Below are 18,675 nucleotides of genomic sequence, written 5' to 3' on the forward strand. Positions count from 1 at the left end.
GTGTCCCAGTACTTTGGTCATACAGCGTTTCTTCTCAGGCCAGGATTTCATTTCAATTGTACTCATTTCTTGTGTAAACATTCAGAACCAAAAACATTGTGTTTGAAAAACCCTTCAGACAGTTTCAAATCTTCTTCTGCTCTTGAAGCGTGCATGACACTCAAAACACCTCGAACGACTCGTTGCAGCATCGCCGTATGTCAAACGTACGTCATGTAAAAGATCTCTGAGGCAGAGTCGCCACTTTCACGCAGAATGTCACGTTCTATCTTGCTGTCCGTGATGAAATCGCAGGCGTGGTTACGCACGTGGGTCAGAGTAGCACCAGTTACAGTCTGCAAACTTTTTACCACATCGTATTTATTTTAGATTCATTTCGAAGATTGGTAGTGAAGACACACACACACACACACACACACACACAAAGTTTAATATAAATAGGTGAAGCGACTGCACGTGTCCCTTCGTGTGTGTGTTTGTGTGTTGTGACGTGACAGCTGTATGATCCAAACACACACACACACACACACACACACACAGCTTTATAAAAAGCTTTTTACTGCACTGGGTCATTAAAATGTCAGAGCTGTCCTATCAGAGATTAAACACACACACACACACTTTAGTGTCTTTATTATATTTTTCCTCACAAGTGAAACAATACCCTTCTTCTGTCAAAGGTTCCAGAGTCTTTAGAAAAGACGTATTTACTCGGCTCCTCAGCATAAAAGAAAATTTGGGTTTAACATTTTGAAATGAGTCGGGCAATAAACGTTTATGGAGCCGTAGAGTTTTTATGCACTGGAGTTCGTGGCACAAGGGATGATGTCATTTTTACAGTTTTCACAACTTACAAGCTTGTCCTTTTTAGAGTAGGGTAAGATATGGTGGAGTAGGGTAAGATAGGGTAGAGTAGCGGATGAAAGGGTAAGATAGGGTAGAGTAGGGATTGATAGGGTAGAGTAGGGTAAATAGGGTAGAGTAGGGAATGATAGGGTAGAGTAGGGTAAGATAGGGTAGAGTAGGGATTGATAGGGTAGAGTAGGGATTGATAGGGTAGAGTAGGGTAAGATAGGGTAGAGTAGGGTAAGATAGGGTAGAATAGGGAATGATAGGGTAGAGTAGGGTAAGATAGGGTAGAATAGGGAATGATAGGGTAGAGTAGGGATTGATAGGGTAGAGTAGGGAATGATAGGGTAAGATAGGGTAGAGTAGGGAATGATAGGGTAGAGTAGGGAATGATAGGGTAAAGTAGGGAATGATAGTGTAGAGTAGGGATTGATAGGGTAGAGTAGGGTAAGATAGGGTAGAGTAGGGATTGATAGGGTAAGATAGTGTAGAGTAGGGATTGATAGGGTAGAGTAGGGTAAGATAGGGTAGAGTAGGGAATGATAGGGTAGAGTAGGGTAAGATAGGGTAGAGTAGGGAATGATAGGGTAGAGTAGGGTAAGATAGGGTAGAGTAGGGTAAGATAGGGTAGAGTAGGGAATGATAGGGTAGAGTAGGGAATGATAGTGTAGAGTAGGGTAAGATAGGGTAGAGTAGGGATTGATAGGGTAAGATAGTGTAGAGTAGGGATTGATAGGGTAGAGTAGGGTAAGATAGGGTAGAGTAGGGAATGATAGGGTAGAGTAGGGTAAGATAGGGTAGAGTAGGGAATGATAGGGTAGAGTAGGGAATTATAGGGTAGAGTAGGGATTGATAGGGTAGAGTAGGGAATGATAGGGTAGAGTAGGGAATGATAGGGTAAGATAGTGTAGAGTAGGGATTGATAGGGTAGAGTAGGGAATGATAGGGTAGAGTAGGGAATGATAGGGTAAGATAGTGTAGAGTAGGGATTGATAGGGTAGAGTAGGGTAAGATAGGGTAGAGTAGGGAATGATAGGGTAGAGTAGGGTAAGATAGGGTAGAGTAGGGAATTATAGGGTAGAGTAGGGATTGATAGGGTAGAGTAGGGAATGATAGGGTAGAGTAGGGAATGATAGGGTAAGATAGTGTAGAGTAGGGATTGATAGGGTAGAGTAGGGAATGATAGGGTAGAGTAGGGAATGATAGGGTAAGATAGTGTAGAGTAGGGATTGATAGGGTAGAGTAGGGTAAGATAGGGTAGAGTAGGGAATGATAGGGTAGAGTAGGGTAAGATAGGGTAGAGTAGGGAATGATAGGGTAGAGTAGGGATTGATAGGGTAGAGTAGGGATTGATAGGGTAGAGTAGGGAATGATAGGGTAGAGTAGGGAATGATAGGGTAGAGTAGGGATTGATAGGGTAGAGTAGGGAATGATAGGGTAGAGTAGGGATTGATAGGGTAGAGTAGGGAATGATAGGGTAGAGTAGGGAATGATAGGGTAGAGTAGGGATTGATAGGGTAGAGTAGGGATTGATAGGGTAGAGTAGGGAATGATAGGGTAGAGTAGGGAATGATAGGGTAGAGTAGGGATTGATAGGGTAGAGTAGGGATTGATAGGGTAGAGTAGGGATTGATAGGGTAGAGTAGGGAATGATAGGGTAGAGTAGGGAATGATAGGGTAGAGTAGGGATTGATAGGGTAGAGTAGGGAATGATAGGGTAGAGTAGGGATTGATAGGGTAGAGTAGGGAATGATAGGGTAGAGTAGGGATTGATAGGGAATGATAGGGTAGAGTAGGGAATGATAACCAGAGAGAAACAGATATTGTACAAATTTAATGATGACCTTCCCGAACTCCATGGAGGGGTTTGGTGCGTCACTCTGGATAAGGGCGTCTGCTAAATGCCGTAAATGTAAATGATGGAACTTATATAGTGAATGCAGTAATTTTGATAAATGGGTCAAGGCACAAGATGAACTGGAACAAGAAATGAGAAATAGAATGAATAAAAGCACCAGGAGTTCAACTCCAACTTCAACTCCAATAGCTTCATTATTATTACAATCTTTTGCAATTTATTGTGACTCATTGAAATAAATGTAATGCGATGGCACTACTTTATTTTAGGGTGTGACGAAATGAAAATGCGTAAAGAAAATAAAGTGTTATTAGAGGTTTTTGATGAATTCACTCAGTTTTTTCAGTGATCCTGAAATAAAGTGATAATCCGCTGCCAGGCGTGAGGCCTTACACCGCTTTAATGCTCTCTGCTTCACCTTTGACTCTAACTGGCAAACCATGGCTTCATGCTTTTCTCATGATCTTTTTTTTGCTATCTATATTACAGCCCTAGAATAGGCTCTAGGTTGCTCCGGTCAGAGAGCGCGGTGTGGTGGGACAGAGGAGCTCGGTGTTTCGATTCGAGCCGGACTAAAATAAAGGGAGATTTAGCAGGCGTTCTTTGTTTTATGAGCTGCTGAGGGCAGAGTATTCGAAGCCCCTGTGGCTCATGGGGCACCTATAAAAAGAAGCCTGTCTATGCTGAGGCTTTATTCATGCTCTAGAACCCTGTAAAACACATACACACCTATGTTAACACACATACACAATTACCTACACATACCTACCTAACACATAAACTAACACTTACCTGTGTGTGTGTGTGTGTGTGTGTGTGTGTGTGTGTGTGTGTGTGTGTGTGTGTGTGTGTCTGTGTGTCTGTGTGTGTGTGTGTGTGTTGGTAGTTAACTTGATTGATTTGACCGTAATGTGTTTTCACGCATTGTACCCACTCAGTAATCGCTGACACAAGTGGATATGAATGAGTGTGTGGGTACTGCAGGCACAGGCCATACACACACACACACACACACACACACACACACGCACACACACACACACACACACACACACACACACACACACACACACACACAGAAACCTGAGACTGTTTCCATTTACTTGAACCAACAGTGTTTGTATGAAACTCATCCTCCCAACAACACATACCCACGCATAGTCACACACACACACACACACACACACACACACACACACACACACACACACACACACACACACACACACACACACAGTATCCTGCTGTTGATTGTTTGTTGACCTGCAATTTTTAGATAAACACCGAAATGATTTTTCAATTTTTGTCTCCTTGTAACACACCCACCCGCTCAGCAGTAATCGAGTGTGTGTGAGTGTAAATGAGTGTGTGAGTATGAGTGAGTGTGTATGGGCGAGTGTGTGTGAGTGGCATGGTTTAAATAAGAACAGGTGTTTATAGAACAGATGCTTGATACTCAATCCTGTGCATAAAGATGACATCACAGCAGAGGACCTCATAGATACATGGCCAGTGTTGCAGCACCGTTGCCCAGAAACATACACACCAACCCAAATTTTCCAGAAAACACCATTATACTCTGTTATACCCTGAAATACCGGTTTAGTGTTGGGGCACCTGCTGTTTCCAACCATGTATGGTTTTTCCCCAAACTGTTACAACAAAGACAGAAGCACACAATTGTATCAGATGCTGTGGCATGAAATATTGCCTTCACTTGAACTTGGGACCCAAAACCTGTTCCAGCATGACACAAAGCGCACAAAGCGAGCCCCATGAAAATCCAGATGTGTGGAAGATATCCTGCTATAGAGCTCCAACCCTATTGAACATCATGAACGTGAACACTGACTGCACCCCAGGTCTCCTCACCTTCTCACCTACATCACTACCTGTACAAAATCTAGTGGAACATCTTCCCAGAAGAGTGGCGGTCAATATAACAGGAAATGCGGATTTGGAATAGGGAGTCCACAAATCCAATCTTTTGACTCGGTGTCCACAAATTGTCCATGTAGTGTATAAACACTTCAGTTTGTACTACTTTGTGTTCCCAATTGAATGTTATAATTTTTTTATGCGGCTATTGAATAAAACACACACTGATCAGTTTTAGGATGAAATTCTTTAGAATTGTCCGTTGAGGGTATAAAATAAAATGGTTGCTGGAATGTGAAGGGTGTACTCACTTTTGTGAGATACTGTACATACATACTTCACCTGACACAAGAACACCTTTGCTTCTTCAAAGGTTGCAGAGAGATCAGGAAAAGAATGTAGCATGAATGTGCATGATCTGATGGAATATGTGGGAAGGATCATTGGTTTGGAGAAAAAAAAAAGTGTGGCTTGAAGTACAAAACATGTCATTCATTTGGGCTTAGAGAGGATTGGAGATGTATTAATCATAGGAATAAGGTCTTGCTAGCGAAATTCCCTACTTTTTTTTTCACAATAGTGTTATGTTATATTACAGGGCAACATGATCATCCACACAGTATAAACTCAAAGATGATGTGTTGGTTAACAGGGGTGTGAGATTGTTCCATGCCTCACACTAAGTTTGGTCCTTGACTCCCAACCATGGACGGCTGTAGCTTCATTTCGAATCAACCATGATCTTGTTGTGCAACCTGGGAATCTTTTCTAATAGGAAGTTGAAGGTATCAAATAGATTAAATGAATACCTGTTGACTCAAATTCTTTTGTAGCAGGGACACCTTTAGCTAAACAATTTATTTTAAGGATTCCATCAGTGCAGATGTATTTCATTAATGGTGTTTAAATGTGCAGACGAATACTTTGTCTGTATGTTAAAACTAAACATCGATTGATGACGAACAATAGAATGATGAATCGAACATATCAGTAGTAATAACCATTCAGTAATAACTTTCATTTGGTGGCTTCTGATTTCCAAATATACAAAGGAACTTCCAGGTGTATGGAAGGACTGAGAAAAAGAGTACGAAAGCTAATCGGAAAGGTTATGGTATCGGCATGCTATTCATCTGATGAGACATTACGATGTGAAATACATGAGGGGTGAGAAGCTCCGCTTCTGGGCTATAAGCAGACTCCTGCCAATCCATCACGGAGAGCGAGGGAATGCAGACGTGGAGGATGAGCGAGCAGCTGGCCGAGCCAAGTTCTCTTTAGTGATCCATTTCCCTGTCAGAGCCAGGAAGTAGAGTGTATGGAGGCAAGCCAAGGCTGAGATGAAGTCAGCTTTGTGGACAGATTGATAGCTCCAGAGCCCACCTACAACTACTGCCTGAGATTGTTACGAGATTATTGGCATTGCTGTTTTCGGAGAGATGTACGAAGACAGAGATGCATGCTGGGAGATAAAAACGGAACGGTGGATACATAGAGTACCTGAGAAGCAAGCTGAAGAGGGAGTGGCTTTAAAAGGGCAGAGAAACTTAAAAAATAGTTGCTCGGCTACATTTCGTGCTTATGCCTATATCCACAAAAACTGAGAGGGGCACAGAATTTTTCCTTTCTTCAATAGGGGGGATTGTATTTATCATACCTCCTAATGATAAACTAGTTTATTATTTTGTGGTGCACCATACAGGCAAATAAGCATCACTTTTCAAGAGATATATCACCTATTAAAAGAGCATTAATGTCATAATCACATTTATTCATATTCATTGCAAATGAAATAAAAATATTTACTAACGTATGCATATAAATGTGGTTGGTGGGTGGATCTAACAAATAATTTGTTATGTTATGTTAATAACTAGAAGTCGACCAATGGTGGATTTTACTGATACCGACAGCCGATTAATCAACCGATAGTTTTTAAAATGGTTACTGGACAAAAAAACCAAAAAAAAAAACAAGCATAAAAATCCATATAAAATATAACTGAACTTTATTATAAAAATAAAAAGCAGTACTGAATAATGAAATTGTGCTAAAGGAAATAAGTATGAATATATTCATTCATGAATATGATTATATATTTAATAAATTATAAATAATACACTTATTATAGCGCTCTCTGTGCAGTGCGCAGTCTCACGTGTAAAATCAAAGAACACGTGGCGTCAGTGATTCGCCTCTAGAGGCCCCTCTTGATATGAGAGGTATGAATCAACTATTGGTATGAATTTTTAGCGATAGCCGATAGTTCCGGCAATCAACTATCAGTGCCTTGACCTCTGTTAATACCTTAGGGAAAACTAAGGGTAAAACATATATTTAAAATGATATTTACAAAATATGTCTCCGGATTGTTCAGAGGGCCGTTCCAAATGTGGGGCCTATGAGTTGTAGTGTGGGGACCCCTGACCTGGAGTCTGATTTGTCATTTGTGATCTAATATTAATGCCTGAGTAAATCTCTGGTCCATAACATTAACTTTATATTCCGAGTGTATATATTTTCTCTTCCAATTCGAACCACTTTCATTCCACCAGGGTGATCACTCACCCTGGAACTAAACAAGTTCATCCCCATCAAAGCAACTGTTGAGACTGTCACTGGTTCTTTATCCTTAGCAACAAAATTCCAGGCAGGTCATTATCTTCAACTGCCAAAGAGGGATCAAATGTGTGTGGTGTGAGTTTGCAGCAACTGTGGAAATAGTAAACAGTAAACAGTGGAACGATAGTCATTGAAATAACACATTACACATTGTACCTGTTTGTGTGTGTGTGTGTGTGTGTGTGTGTGTGTGTGTGTGTGTGTGTGTGTGTGCACAGGTACAACAGAGCGTGTGTGTTTGATCCAGGGTACGGTAGAGGCGCTGAATGGCGTTCACAATTTCATCGCCGAGAAAGTGCGCGAGATGCCGCAAAGCAGCCAGAAAAGCGAACCAGTCAGCATCCTGCAGCCTCAAACCACCGTCAACCCCGACCGCGTCAAACAGGTCAGCCACGCACCTACACACACCTACACACACACCTTCAGAATTACGTATTAATCACAGATTAAAGCACATGAATAAAAACCAGCCTGAATGCTAAGAGCAGTGAGGCAGTGTGTTATATTAAAGCCTGGAGTGTTGTAAAGATGACATGCTCGGGGTGTTTCCCAGGGGGAAAGATCCAGACCAGGCCTGAAAAGAGCGAGGGCATTGGGTTATTTTTACCTGTGTGTTCCCGAGAAAGAGAGGGGGCAGCTGCATGGTAATCCCCAGGATCAACAAATGGCTGAGATAAGCAATGACTGGTCAGCGAGACCTTATAGACCAACACTCTACTCTCTTGCACCTACACACTCACAGTAAACTGTGTATAGTACTTGTAGGTTCTGGTCGTTGAGCCAGAGTGCAGATTGATTGTCTGGAACCAGGTCTGGAGTGGTATCGAGCAGGTAATAGTGAACAAATCACCAGAAACTTTACCACCTGTGTCTGGGTGAGTGACAGGTATCTGTAAGGTGGCTTGCCAAGTAACTTCTTATCTTACCCTGCCTTCATGCCTGTAAGAAACAAAATAACAAACACTCGACACTGAGACTAGCGACATTTGAATTTGATTCACTTTATACAGCCAAAGAGTCAAGTACTGTAATAAATTCCTTGGCTTGATCTCACGGTGAAGGTAATATGACTCCTTAATTCTCCACTCACAGAATGTCTTCCTTGATTAGTATTTAGCTTCTGATTTAGATTCCATTACCATCGCCTGTTTGCAGAGTGCAGGTTCTTCAACATTTGTGTTATTGTTGAGAAAATCGGTGCTGTTATTTAAGGCTTCTAACCTTCTCTGATGCAGGCGAAACTGATCGTGCCCAACAGCACAGCCGGGCTGATCATCGGTAAGGGTGGAGCAACGGTGAAGTCGGTGATGGAGCAGTCGGGTGCATGGGTGCAGCTGTCACAGAAACCCGAGGGCATCAACCTGCAGGAGAGGGTGGTGACAGTGAGTGGCGAGCCTGAGCAGAACCGCAAGGCTGTAGAGATCATTGTGCAGAAGATCCAGGAGGACCCTCAAAGCAGTAGCTGCCTTAACATCAGTTACTCCAATGTCACAGGACCTGTGGCCAACTCCAACCCTACGGGATCACCGTACGCCAACAGCGCTGAGGTTCTGCCTAGTGCTGCTGCTGCTGCTGCTGCCACTGCATCCACGCTGCTGGGCCAGGCAGGCCTTGCCAGTTTTCCCTCTGCAATGTCTGGTTTCTCTGGCAACGATCTACTGGCTATCACCTCCGCCCTGAACACACTCGCCAGTTACGGCTACAACACCAACACTCTGGGGCTTGGCCTGAACCCAGCAGCCGCCTCTGGGGTGTTAGCCGCTGTTGCTGCGAGTGCAAATCCGGCAGCTGCTGCCGCAGCTAACCTTTTAGCATCGTACGCCAGCGAGGCCTCCGGAGGAGCAGCGCACCCGGCTGCACCTGGGCTGGCTGGGTTTTCGCTGGGTTCTCTGGCGGCCGCCACGGGAGCTTCAAATGGCTACCTGAACCCGGCTTCCTCCCCACTGGTGGCGTCATCACTTCTGGCGACCGAGAAACTTGCCGAGGGTGGCAAGGAAGTACTGGAGATTGCTGTGCCCGAGAACCTGGTGGGAGCCATTTTAGGGAAAGGAGGGAAAACACTGGTGGAGTACCAGGAGCTGACAGGCGCACGCATCCAGATCTCTAAAAAGGGCGAGTTCATCCCAGGAACGCGCAACCGCAAAGTGACCATCACGGGGTCGCCGGCAGCAACGCAGGCCGCGCAGTACCTCATCAGCCAGCGGATCACGTACGAGCAAGGCGTCCGCGCCACAAATCCTCAGAAAGTGGGATAGAGAAGGGACTCAAGCAATGGGGGGAGGGAGGGAGGGCAGCGAGGAAAGGGATTCGAAAGAGGAACGAACAAGAGAGCAGACAATGAAAGGGGCGAACATACAAAAGACAAAAACAAAATGGAGGAGTGAGGTCGGTAAGGGGAACAGAAGCAAAGAGATTGCGTGTCATTGTTACAGAGGAAAGAAACAAAACAAAAAAAAGAAAGCAAGGAAAAGAAAGGTGTCGATCTGTGGACCTGGGGGCAGGCAAAAAGTGTGTAAGAATTTGGGACTGAAATTCTGCTGTTCTTTTTTTAATTATTTTTTAAACTCAAAGCAAAGTGGTGTAGATTATGAGGGGCTCTGTACTGAACCCTGTGGCACTTCGGGAGGTCAGAGACTCAGGCCTCACCTCCTCTGTTCCTCACACAGCCAGGGACCAGCGAGGTTCTATTAAATTTCTCAGTCATTGGTGGAGCCTGTACAAATTAGTTCAAAATTGATGGCAGACATCTCCACATAGGCAGTAAGTTCTGCAGCATCACCTCTTGGTGTTAATTCAGTATCACTGGTTCAGCCCTTTATATATGTTTCAGGCCTAAAGCTGTCTTGTAGGGTTTTCCAAATTTACTCAAACGAGACAAAAGATTTTCCGTCCACCCTTGCTAAACATTTTGGGATCCATGTTACTGGCTTTCTCTTATTAATTGGACAGCAGATTTCTCTCAGTCACGGTATATTTTGATTTTACTTTAAACCTGTGGTTTCAGGTTGACCTGAATGTATAAAGACTTCCTGGTCTTGATTTTTTTTTATGTGTTTTATTTAATCTGAGTGTTTGTTTGGCATCAGCAGTCGAACTTGACTCAGCCACAGAAAGGCAGGCAGACAAAAAAATTTCAAAGATTTAAAAGGTCCCTTTGAGAGGACAGGAATGTAAACACACACACACACACACACACACACACACACACACACACACACACACACTGCGAGTGCAGTCTGGCCAGTTAACCCCTCTTTGGTGCTATAAGCAAATCACTAATTAGAAACCATCAGAGTTTTAAAGTTCTTACTCAGTTAGATTTTAGCACTTTGGGGGTTGAATTATTAATTACAAGCAATTTTGTGATTGGTCATAACATCATCATAAAAAAAAAAAAAAAAAAAAAAAAAAAAAACCTAAATTTTTTCCAACTGATACGTTTTTCGGAATCAGGAATTGACTGATGCCTAATCCTTCAGAATTTGCATTTTGAAACATCTCGAAACAAATCGTCCTACCAAGTCCCAAGAATAGGACAGGGATAAGTACAGATAGTCACACTAACATTACCATGATGAAATCAGCACCTCGAGGGATACTCCAGACTCAAATATTCGGTCTCCAGCTCCAGTGGCACGCTGGTGATTTTTTTAAAAACGTGTGGGTTTATTTTTTTCTTTTTTTGTATGAATAGAGCTCAAGCTGATATACCTCATGATGTTTGAACAGAACGGGGAGAGGAACTAAGATTTCCTGTGTTTTTGCAGTGCAACAAAGTTCTCGATTGCGTTCCAGTTGGCACCAAGTTCACTACTGCGCAAACTAGCCTGGGTGTAGGGGGGGGGGATCTGGCAATGTCAGTAAGAGAGCGCATTAAACGCAACGCAGCCTTTGTAAAAAAGAAACGAACAAAAAAACTAATGACAATATAGTACGCAGTTTTCCACTCTGGCGCTGGGGCGAGTTATGTGGTGTGAAGGAATCGCTTATAATTAGCGAGACGCAAACGTGCTGAGAGCACCCGTCTCAGTGAAGCATTGAGGCGTAGCTGAGACTTGATGCCTTTTCCTTTGTGCAGTTCTCTTGAAGGGGCTCAGGGGTGCTCCGCCCCGAATGTATCCCTCACACCCTTGTATCCATTGTGTTGTTGGAAAGCGTTCTTTGGAAAACACCATGGTAGAGTAATACATAGCATGTTTTCGGTGTTTTTTTTAAGGCCATACACTTTAGCATCGTCGCCTCTGCTGCTAAATGCATTTTTAAATCCAGCAAAGGGAGATATGAGGTACAGAAAAACAAAAAGGTGATCTCTTTTCAACCACACTGTGAATCAAGCAGCCCTAATCTCTGGAATGTACTGTACGCGTTGCAGCGTCCACTAACGCACAGCACGGCGGGGCTGGATGCTGCGGACCCATCGGTTCGGCCGGTGGAGAGATTGCCCCGGGTCAGCTCAAGCGGCTCGGAATTTACACCAGCCTATTAATTAGCAGATCTCCGTCCGAACCACGGCCGTCTATATTTAACCACGTGGCGACGCCCGATCTTCTACTGACCTAAATACACACTCGCAAAAGACATTCATCAACTGCCTCCAGTTCCCAGACCGTAATCCGCTTTGGAACCAGAGGGAAGCGAATCCAAGCGTTAGAGTAAAGGAGAAAGAGAGCGAGAGCGAGAGAGAGCAAGAAAGAGAGACATGGCGTCATCCGTTTATCGAATTATTGCGACAAAGATTGCCTTAAAAATGTGCAGTGCGTTTTGGATGGAGGTCTATCAACAGACCGCTTTTAACGCAATTCATCCGTCTGCCACTGAGGAGAAATTACCGCACGCGGCGGATTTTTCGGGGCTAAATTATCTCTTTTTTTTGGAGATTTGAGATGCAATATGCAATTTCAGAAGCACAAAGCCGAGCACAAGTCTCTGTGCATTTTGTTGTGGAAATTTAATATGGTGAAAAGGAAACGACTTCAAATGAAATTGCAACTTCATTAGCCATGGGTTCTCCTTTTCTGTTTTTTTCCCATGTTCTTACACTACATATCTTCCGAGTCTCTATTTTTTTCAGGCTTCTGTCTGTCTGTCTGTTTTCACGTAAATTCTTTCTTTTTACTAATTAATTTGTATGGTTTTGATTTGGAATGTTAACTGTGGTCCCCCAACCGACTTCGTCCATCCTGTGCTTAGTTTGGAGAAGCTTGGACAGGCAAATAGATTTTGTACCCTTTTTTTGGCTGCAACCTTTAGAAGCTCGGCATCTGACTGGCTTCTGGTTCCTCAGCCGGAACTTTCAAATAGACACTGGATGTTTCAGAGAACGCTGAGTCAGACTGATTCTTAGGCACGTTTGTCGGAATGTTCCAGACCCTTTAACAAAACTACAAAGTGTTCCATCCTGACGTCCTTCCGTACTGTTCCATTGGCTAATATCGCCCATGCGGTTAGCTACGTCAACTTGGCCATTGTGCTTAAGTGACATGGTTTGCAAATTCAGAAAGAAAAAAAATTCGGTAACTACCTCAACATTGTAACTTGAACAGGATCCTCACCGGATCTTTGGCAAGGATGATGTCAGAACGGACAAGCTCCACGTAGGGGGGTCACCTGAGCACCTTCCTGCGTTCTAGCTCTCTTCTCGTGCTAATGGTGGCAGTTGATGAGTGTGTTTGAGTAGAGTACATTCCTTGGCTTGAAGTGTGTGCAGGCATTCCTGCCCCCCTCTGTCCTCTTTCCTCTCCGGGGGCAGTGGATGACACACCACAGGCGCCCTGCCGTTGGACTCCGCTGCTGCTCCACAAGCTTGTCTTCTCTCTCTGTGAACTCTGACCGGGAAACGGTTCTGTACCTCGACTCGAATCCATTTTCCCACCTGACCTAAGATCTGTTCGCCCTAACCGTTACGAGAGTGTAAATAGTCTCGCTCCAACGCCCTTGTACGCAGGGAATTGGTGCTTCAAATGAGGGCTGGATGCCTCGAACGATCCAGAGCAAGGAACTCTGGGGGGGGGACAAGGGGGACGATACCCACCTCAAGCTCGAACGATAGCCTGTCGTTCGTATCCTGTGCTCTCTATCCTCTCTCTCTCGGAGAACGGTCTGAGGTCTTTCGTTTCCTCTCCCCCTTTTCCCTCCTTTTTTTAAAAATGAAACTGTGGATTCCGTCCTGTCCCATGGTCTTCGTGGAATTTTTAGTGTCGTTCTCTAGTTTGTAGTCTAAATGCAGTTGTCTTGCGCCGTGGGTTTCAGTGTGTGAACTCCGTTATACTCGTGTGTATGACGACAGTGCCAATCGAGCCAGATTAAGATTAGCTTTCGCCATTTGTTTGTGCATTAGAATTCGCTCTAATCGGAGTGCTGGTGTCCATATCGACGTCCCTGACAATTTTTGTTTCTTCTTCTTCTTTTTTTTTTTTGACCTACATAAATAAAAATGTAAAGAAATATTGGAAGCAATATTGTAGCATGTCGTCCAGTTTTCTGTGTTTTTGTTATGTCCGTTGTATGAAAACCTTTGGATTTAATACACTTTTGAATGAATAGGTTTACATGTACTTTTTTGTAATACTGTAAAGAAAAGTAACGAAATAAAGAAAAAAAAAACAAGCGGGAAAAAATGCTGCTATTTGATAAATATACGAGAAATATTTTAGTTGTGGAAAAAAAAAAAAACTAAACAAAAAAAAAAATAAAAGATGTCCGATCCGTTTATTAGAGTTAACGCTCGTTTTTGGCAGGAGCACAAACGAGGTGTGTGGATACGAATAACATAGACGTGAACTACATACCTGTTACTCACGCAGCTTCTTTAACATGTAGACGTGTGCGGATCAAGCATTTGGGAGGGAAAAAAAAAGAGAGAAAAAAATAACAACTATTTAGACGCATCGAACAAGTGCCAATCAATCGATAAACCTTTTAGTTCGAATTAAAAGATAATCAAAAGAAAAAAGAAGCAAAAACAAAAAACAAAACAAAAAGACGAACAAAGAGCAATGTCAGTGTTTGTTTTTAACTCCATAGTTGCATAGAGAATAAATACCGATAGTTCTTTTATGCATAAACATGGTTTTTATACACTTCGGTCGAGAAAGCATACTGTGCGTTCGTTTGACTTGTGGCTTCCACGCAGCTCTTCCTTCATATTCTCTCTCTCTCTCTCTCTCTCTCTCTCTCTCTCTCTCTCTCTCTCTCTCTCTCTCTCTCTCTCTCTGTAGGTCGGCATGGAGTAGGCATAAACATGTTATAATCACGTTGTAAACACGTTATTAAGCACCCATAACACGTCCCATTTACGAAAGTGTGTTTTTTCGTGGAGTTAGGTGTTTATCTTTTTTGCACGTCTCTATTGCATGATATCCAAGTGAATTATCAGGGGGGTGGGGAATCAAAACTAACATAAAAAAAATATATTGTTATTATTCAAAAAAAAAAAAAAAAAATCAAAAACGTTTCGTTGCGTGCCTCGAATCCTCTAAATTCCGAGGCACGGTTTTGCATGTGGCGCTGATCGAACACGTTTTCAGTTAACAGCTTCGATTTTTTATTTTTATTTTTTGTTTGTTTTTTTTTCCTTTATTTTATTTATTTATTTATTTTCATTTCCCAGACATATATATATATATATATATATATATATATATATATATCGGAAGAGCTCTTACGGTTTATAGAGAGGTTCGGTAACCATGGGAACTGGCCCTGCACTGTAAAGGATGAAACGTTAATTCAACAATGAGATCTCGCAGATCGGGGGGGGGGTTTGTTAAAGCAGGTCGATAAAGATTAACGAAGCCGCCTGTGGTCAACAGTAACTCGTTAGGAAACTGTGGCTCAGCACAATGCTGACCCAGAGAACCTCGTGTAGGCTTGTTCGTGCTCCTGAGGTAAAGTGCTGGCTTGTAAGGCAGGATAAAGAACTTACTATGAATGCATTACAGCGTGAACAGAAGTGTCGCCAATAAGCTCGTGTTTCAGCTCGTGTTCCGCTTCGCTAGGACAAAAGAGCGAGCTGAACATATGCTCTTAATCCTAAATCCTAAACCTGTTTTATTTATTTTTTTATTACACAAAGCCGTGATTTCAGATCCGAAAACATTTGACTTGAGGTTTAAATCGATTTCAAAGCTCATTTTCTTGAATCGGCTTCAAAGGGTCCAACTTTTATTCAGTTCCGAGCTCACAATATATATACACACATACACACACACACACACACACACACACACATACACACGGGTCCTCATTGGTCATATACGTCGGGGTACGATGAAAAGTCATCTGTTTTTTTCTTGCATTTCTGTGCAGTAAATGGGAACTAAATTCAGGATGAAACGGGAAACTGAAGAAAATTTGGACCGTTTCATAGCTAATTTGTTAAGAATTGAGGAAAAGCTCCGAACAAATGTTTTCGGATAATGGATTTATGGGGACGTACATACATATATATATATACATACATTTCTGATTGGAAATAGAATTCATGGACAGGACACGCCCCCAAACACCAACAGTACACGCCCACTTTGTCACCTGATGGTGTGACCATATGGCTCCTGAGCTACTTCCACTGAAAGCCAATATTATTATAAGAAGAAGAAAGTGAGACGCTGTGGGAACAGTGCAGGGCCAGAACCGCGTTCCGTCTGCGGATTCGATGATTTAAAAAAGCCCATGCATGCAAAACGTCCGCTACGTTTCATTGGGTTACGTTACGTTAGCGTGCGAGTCATATTCACGTGAATCGGTTGGATGTCGTAACTTGATTCTCCCAACCCCCGGCTGTACTTTTTCTGAATGTATTTGCATTTTTACATAAAATAATAACAGAATGTTATTTCCGTGTTCCGTGTCTGTAGGTGGAGGCTGTTGAAACTCATGTACGTGTGCGTGTGTAAGTGTGTGTGTGCGTGTGTGTGTGTGTGTGTGAACGTCGCATTAGCGCCTGTGTTTTCTTCTGATGCCATTTCTCTTCTCTCTCTCGTCATCAAATGCACTTTACTGAGCATTAGGTCCCCATGTCAACACACACACACACACACATTACACACACACACACAAACATACACACACACACACACACACACACACACACACACACACACACACATTACACACACACACACACAGTGGAAACCTCCTGGATGCAAACCTAAACCAAGCAACCTGTTCTTAACCTTCACACAGTGCGGTTTTTCCTCTTGCTCGTGTTTTGTGTTGTGTTTTGTTCGGTTTGTTGTTATGATCTATGATTTGAGCAGAATTTTTTTGGGGGGGTTTGTAATTTGTTTTTGTTGTTTTTCGAAGGGAGATCTGAAGGAGTGTGTACGAGATTCCAACATTCCTCCCATCTCCCTTACTGCATTCCCTTTTGTGTGTAAGCGCATATGTGTGTGTATGTGCATGTGTGCGCGCGCGCGCGCGTGTGTGTGTGTGCGTGCGTGTGCGTCTGTAATTTACCGACACACAAGCGCTTGTTACTGGGTTTTTTTTTTCAGTGCTTTGAATGTGAAAGTTGTTTTTTTGATTTGAAATCTGTAAGTTATGTTCGTTGAAGAGGAATGGTAAATAAAACACAGAAACCTCGAAAATGTCTCAGTGCTTTCTGTCTGCAAAACAAACAAAAGCTTTTGTTTGGTGTGAGTCATTAATTGTCTGCTGATTTGTACATCACACTCACAGCCACATAGGATCAGCAAGAACATAAGATTGGTATGTTCTCCTTGCTGAACATCCCATTCCATGTGGAGTCTCCATTTGCCCACTAGGTTTTATGGAGATTTGGAAGAGATGGAAATCAGGTGCTGAGGGTGTGGAGGCATGGGGTGCATCCCAGAGGTCTTTAGTAGAGCTGGAGCTCTCTAGCAGGAGATCTTCCACACACTTCCAACCCATTTAAAGCATATCTTCATGGAGCAGACTTCGAGCATGGGGGCATTGTCATGCTGGAACATGTTTGGGTCTCCTTGTCCAACTGACTGCATTGGTGAGCTCAGGATCACCAAAAGCAAGGAAGTTAACAGAAAACATCTGTCGTGGATGATAAAATCCTCATTGCAGATGTTGGTCAGATCAGGAACATCTTCCTGGAGGTAGGTGTATCTGTGTCAAAGTCAACAACCAACAGACTTTAGCAGCGTTAGTAGAGCAGTGCAGTTACAGTGCATCTGGAAAATATTCACATCGCTTTTTTCGCGTTTTGTTACGTTACAGCTTCAATCCGAAATGGATTAAATTCATAATAATTTCCTCGAAATTCTACAAATAAAACCCCATAATGACAATGTGAAAGAAGTTTTTTTGAAATCTTTTTGCAAATGTATAAAAAATATAAAACAAAATAAATCTAATGTACATCAGTATTCAAAGCCTGTGCTCAACACTCTGTTGACACGCCTTTGGCACAAGTTACAACCTCCACTCTTTTTGAGTTTGATGCTACAAGTTTGGCACCTATTTTTGGGCAGTTTCTCCCATTCTTCTTTGCAGAACCCCTCGAGCTCCATCAGGTTGGATGGGGAGCGTCGGTGCAGAGCTATTTTTAGATCTCTCCAGAGATGTTCAATCGGGTTCAAGTCTGGGCTCTGGCTGGGCCACTTAAGGCCCACTGTACATGGGGATTTTACAGATACAAAATATACTGCTTACGGGGACTGATGGTACAAAGGCCACACCTCGTTCATGGGGATTGACAGATATGGAGGCCACACAACCTTTATAGGGGCTGACAAATTCTTTGCCTTGGGGATAGAGGGGCATGGAGGCCAGACCTCATTCAGAGGGTTGGACAATATATAGAGACCATGACCCCTTCATAGGCACTGACAGGTACAGAGAACACACCTCTTTTGTAAGGACTTTGTAGGGACACACTGGTGCAGAGGCCACGCCTCCTACATGAGGGCTGACAGGTACATAGGCCACGCCTCCTACATGAGTGCTGACAGGTACAGCATAGAGGCCACGCCTCCTTCACAGTAACTGCTGGACTCGATCTCTGATTCAGTTGTGAATCTCTAAATCTTTACACATATGGAGGTTGTAAAAAGAAAATAATAATAAAAAATCCAAAGTGTGCAGAAATACGGATGATGTCATCTTCCCTCTGACAGGGAGCTCGCTAACACTTCAGACCAGATCCATCTCTCTCTCTCTCTCTCTCTCTCTCTCTCTCTCTCTCTCTCTCTCTCTCTCTCTCTCTCTCTGTTTCTGTTTCTCTCACTCCATCTCTCTCTCTCACACACACACACACACACACACACACACACACACACACACACACACACACACAAAGAGAGGTGACAGTGCCGCACTGCAGTGTGACTGTGTGCTTACAGTTTAATTATGATGAATGAACAGACGTGTGATAGTCACAATGTGTGTTTGTGTGTGTGTGTGTGTGTGTGTGTGTGTGTGTGTGTGTGTGTGTATGTGTGTGTGTGTTACGCATCACAGACGTCTGGTCTGCG

At 43.1% G+C, this 18,675-nt stretch overlaps 1 protein-coding gene across 3 annotated transcripts in view; it reads left to right on the forward strand.

Moving 5' to 3' along the window:
- The window catches only part of nova1 (NOVA alternative splicing regulator 1), a 32,083-nt gene extending 17,667 nt beyond the window's left edge, over nt 1–14,416 (forward strand). For all 3 annotated transcript variants that reach the window (XM_083530832.1, XM_083530834.1, XM_083530833.1), the window contains exons 3-4: nt 7,426–7,592; nt 8,443–14,416. In XM_083530832.1, coding sequence (XP_083386958.1) covers nt 7,426–7,592; nt 8,443–9,462 — 1,187 coding nt within the window. In that variant the 3' untranslated portion in view covers nt 9,463–14,416. The remainder of the gene's footprint in view (nt 1–7,425; nt 7,593–8,442) is intronic.
- Nucleotides 14,417–18,675: the final 4,259 nt, after the last annotated feature.

Source organism: Silurus aristotelis, assembly GCF_946808225.1.
Source record: "Silurus aristotelis genome assembly, chromosome: 26".
In the NCBI taxonomy this organism is placed as follows: domain Eukaryota; kingdom Metazoa; phylum Chordata; class Actinopteri; order Siluriformes; family Siluridae; genus Silurus; species Silurus aristotelis.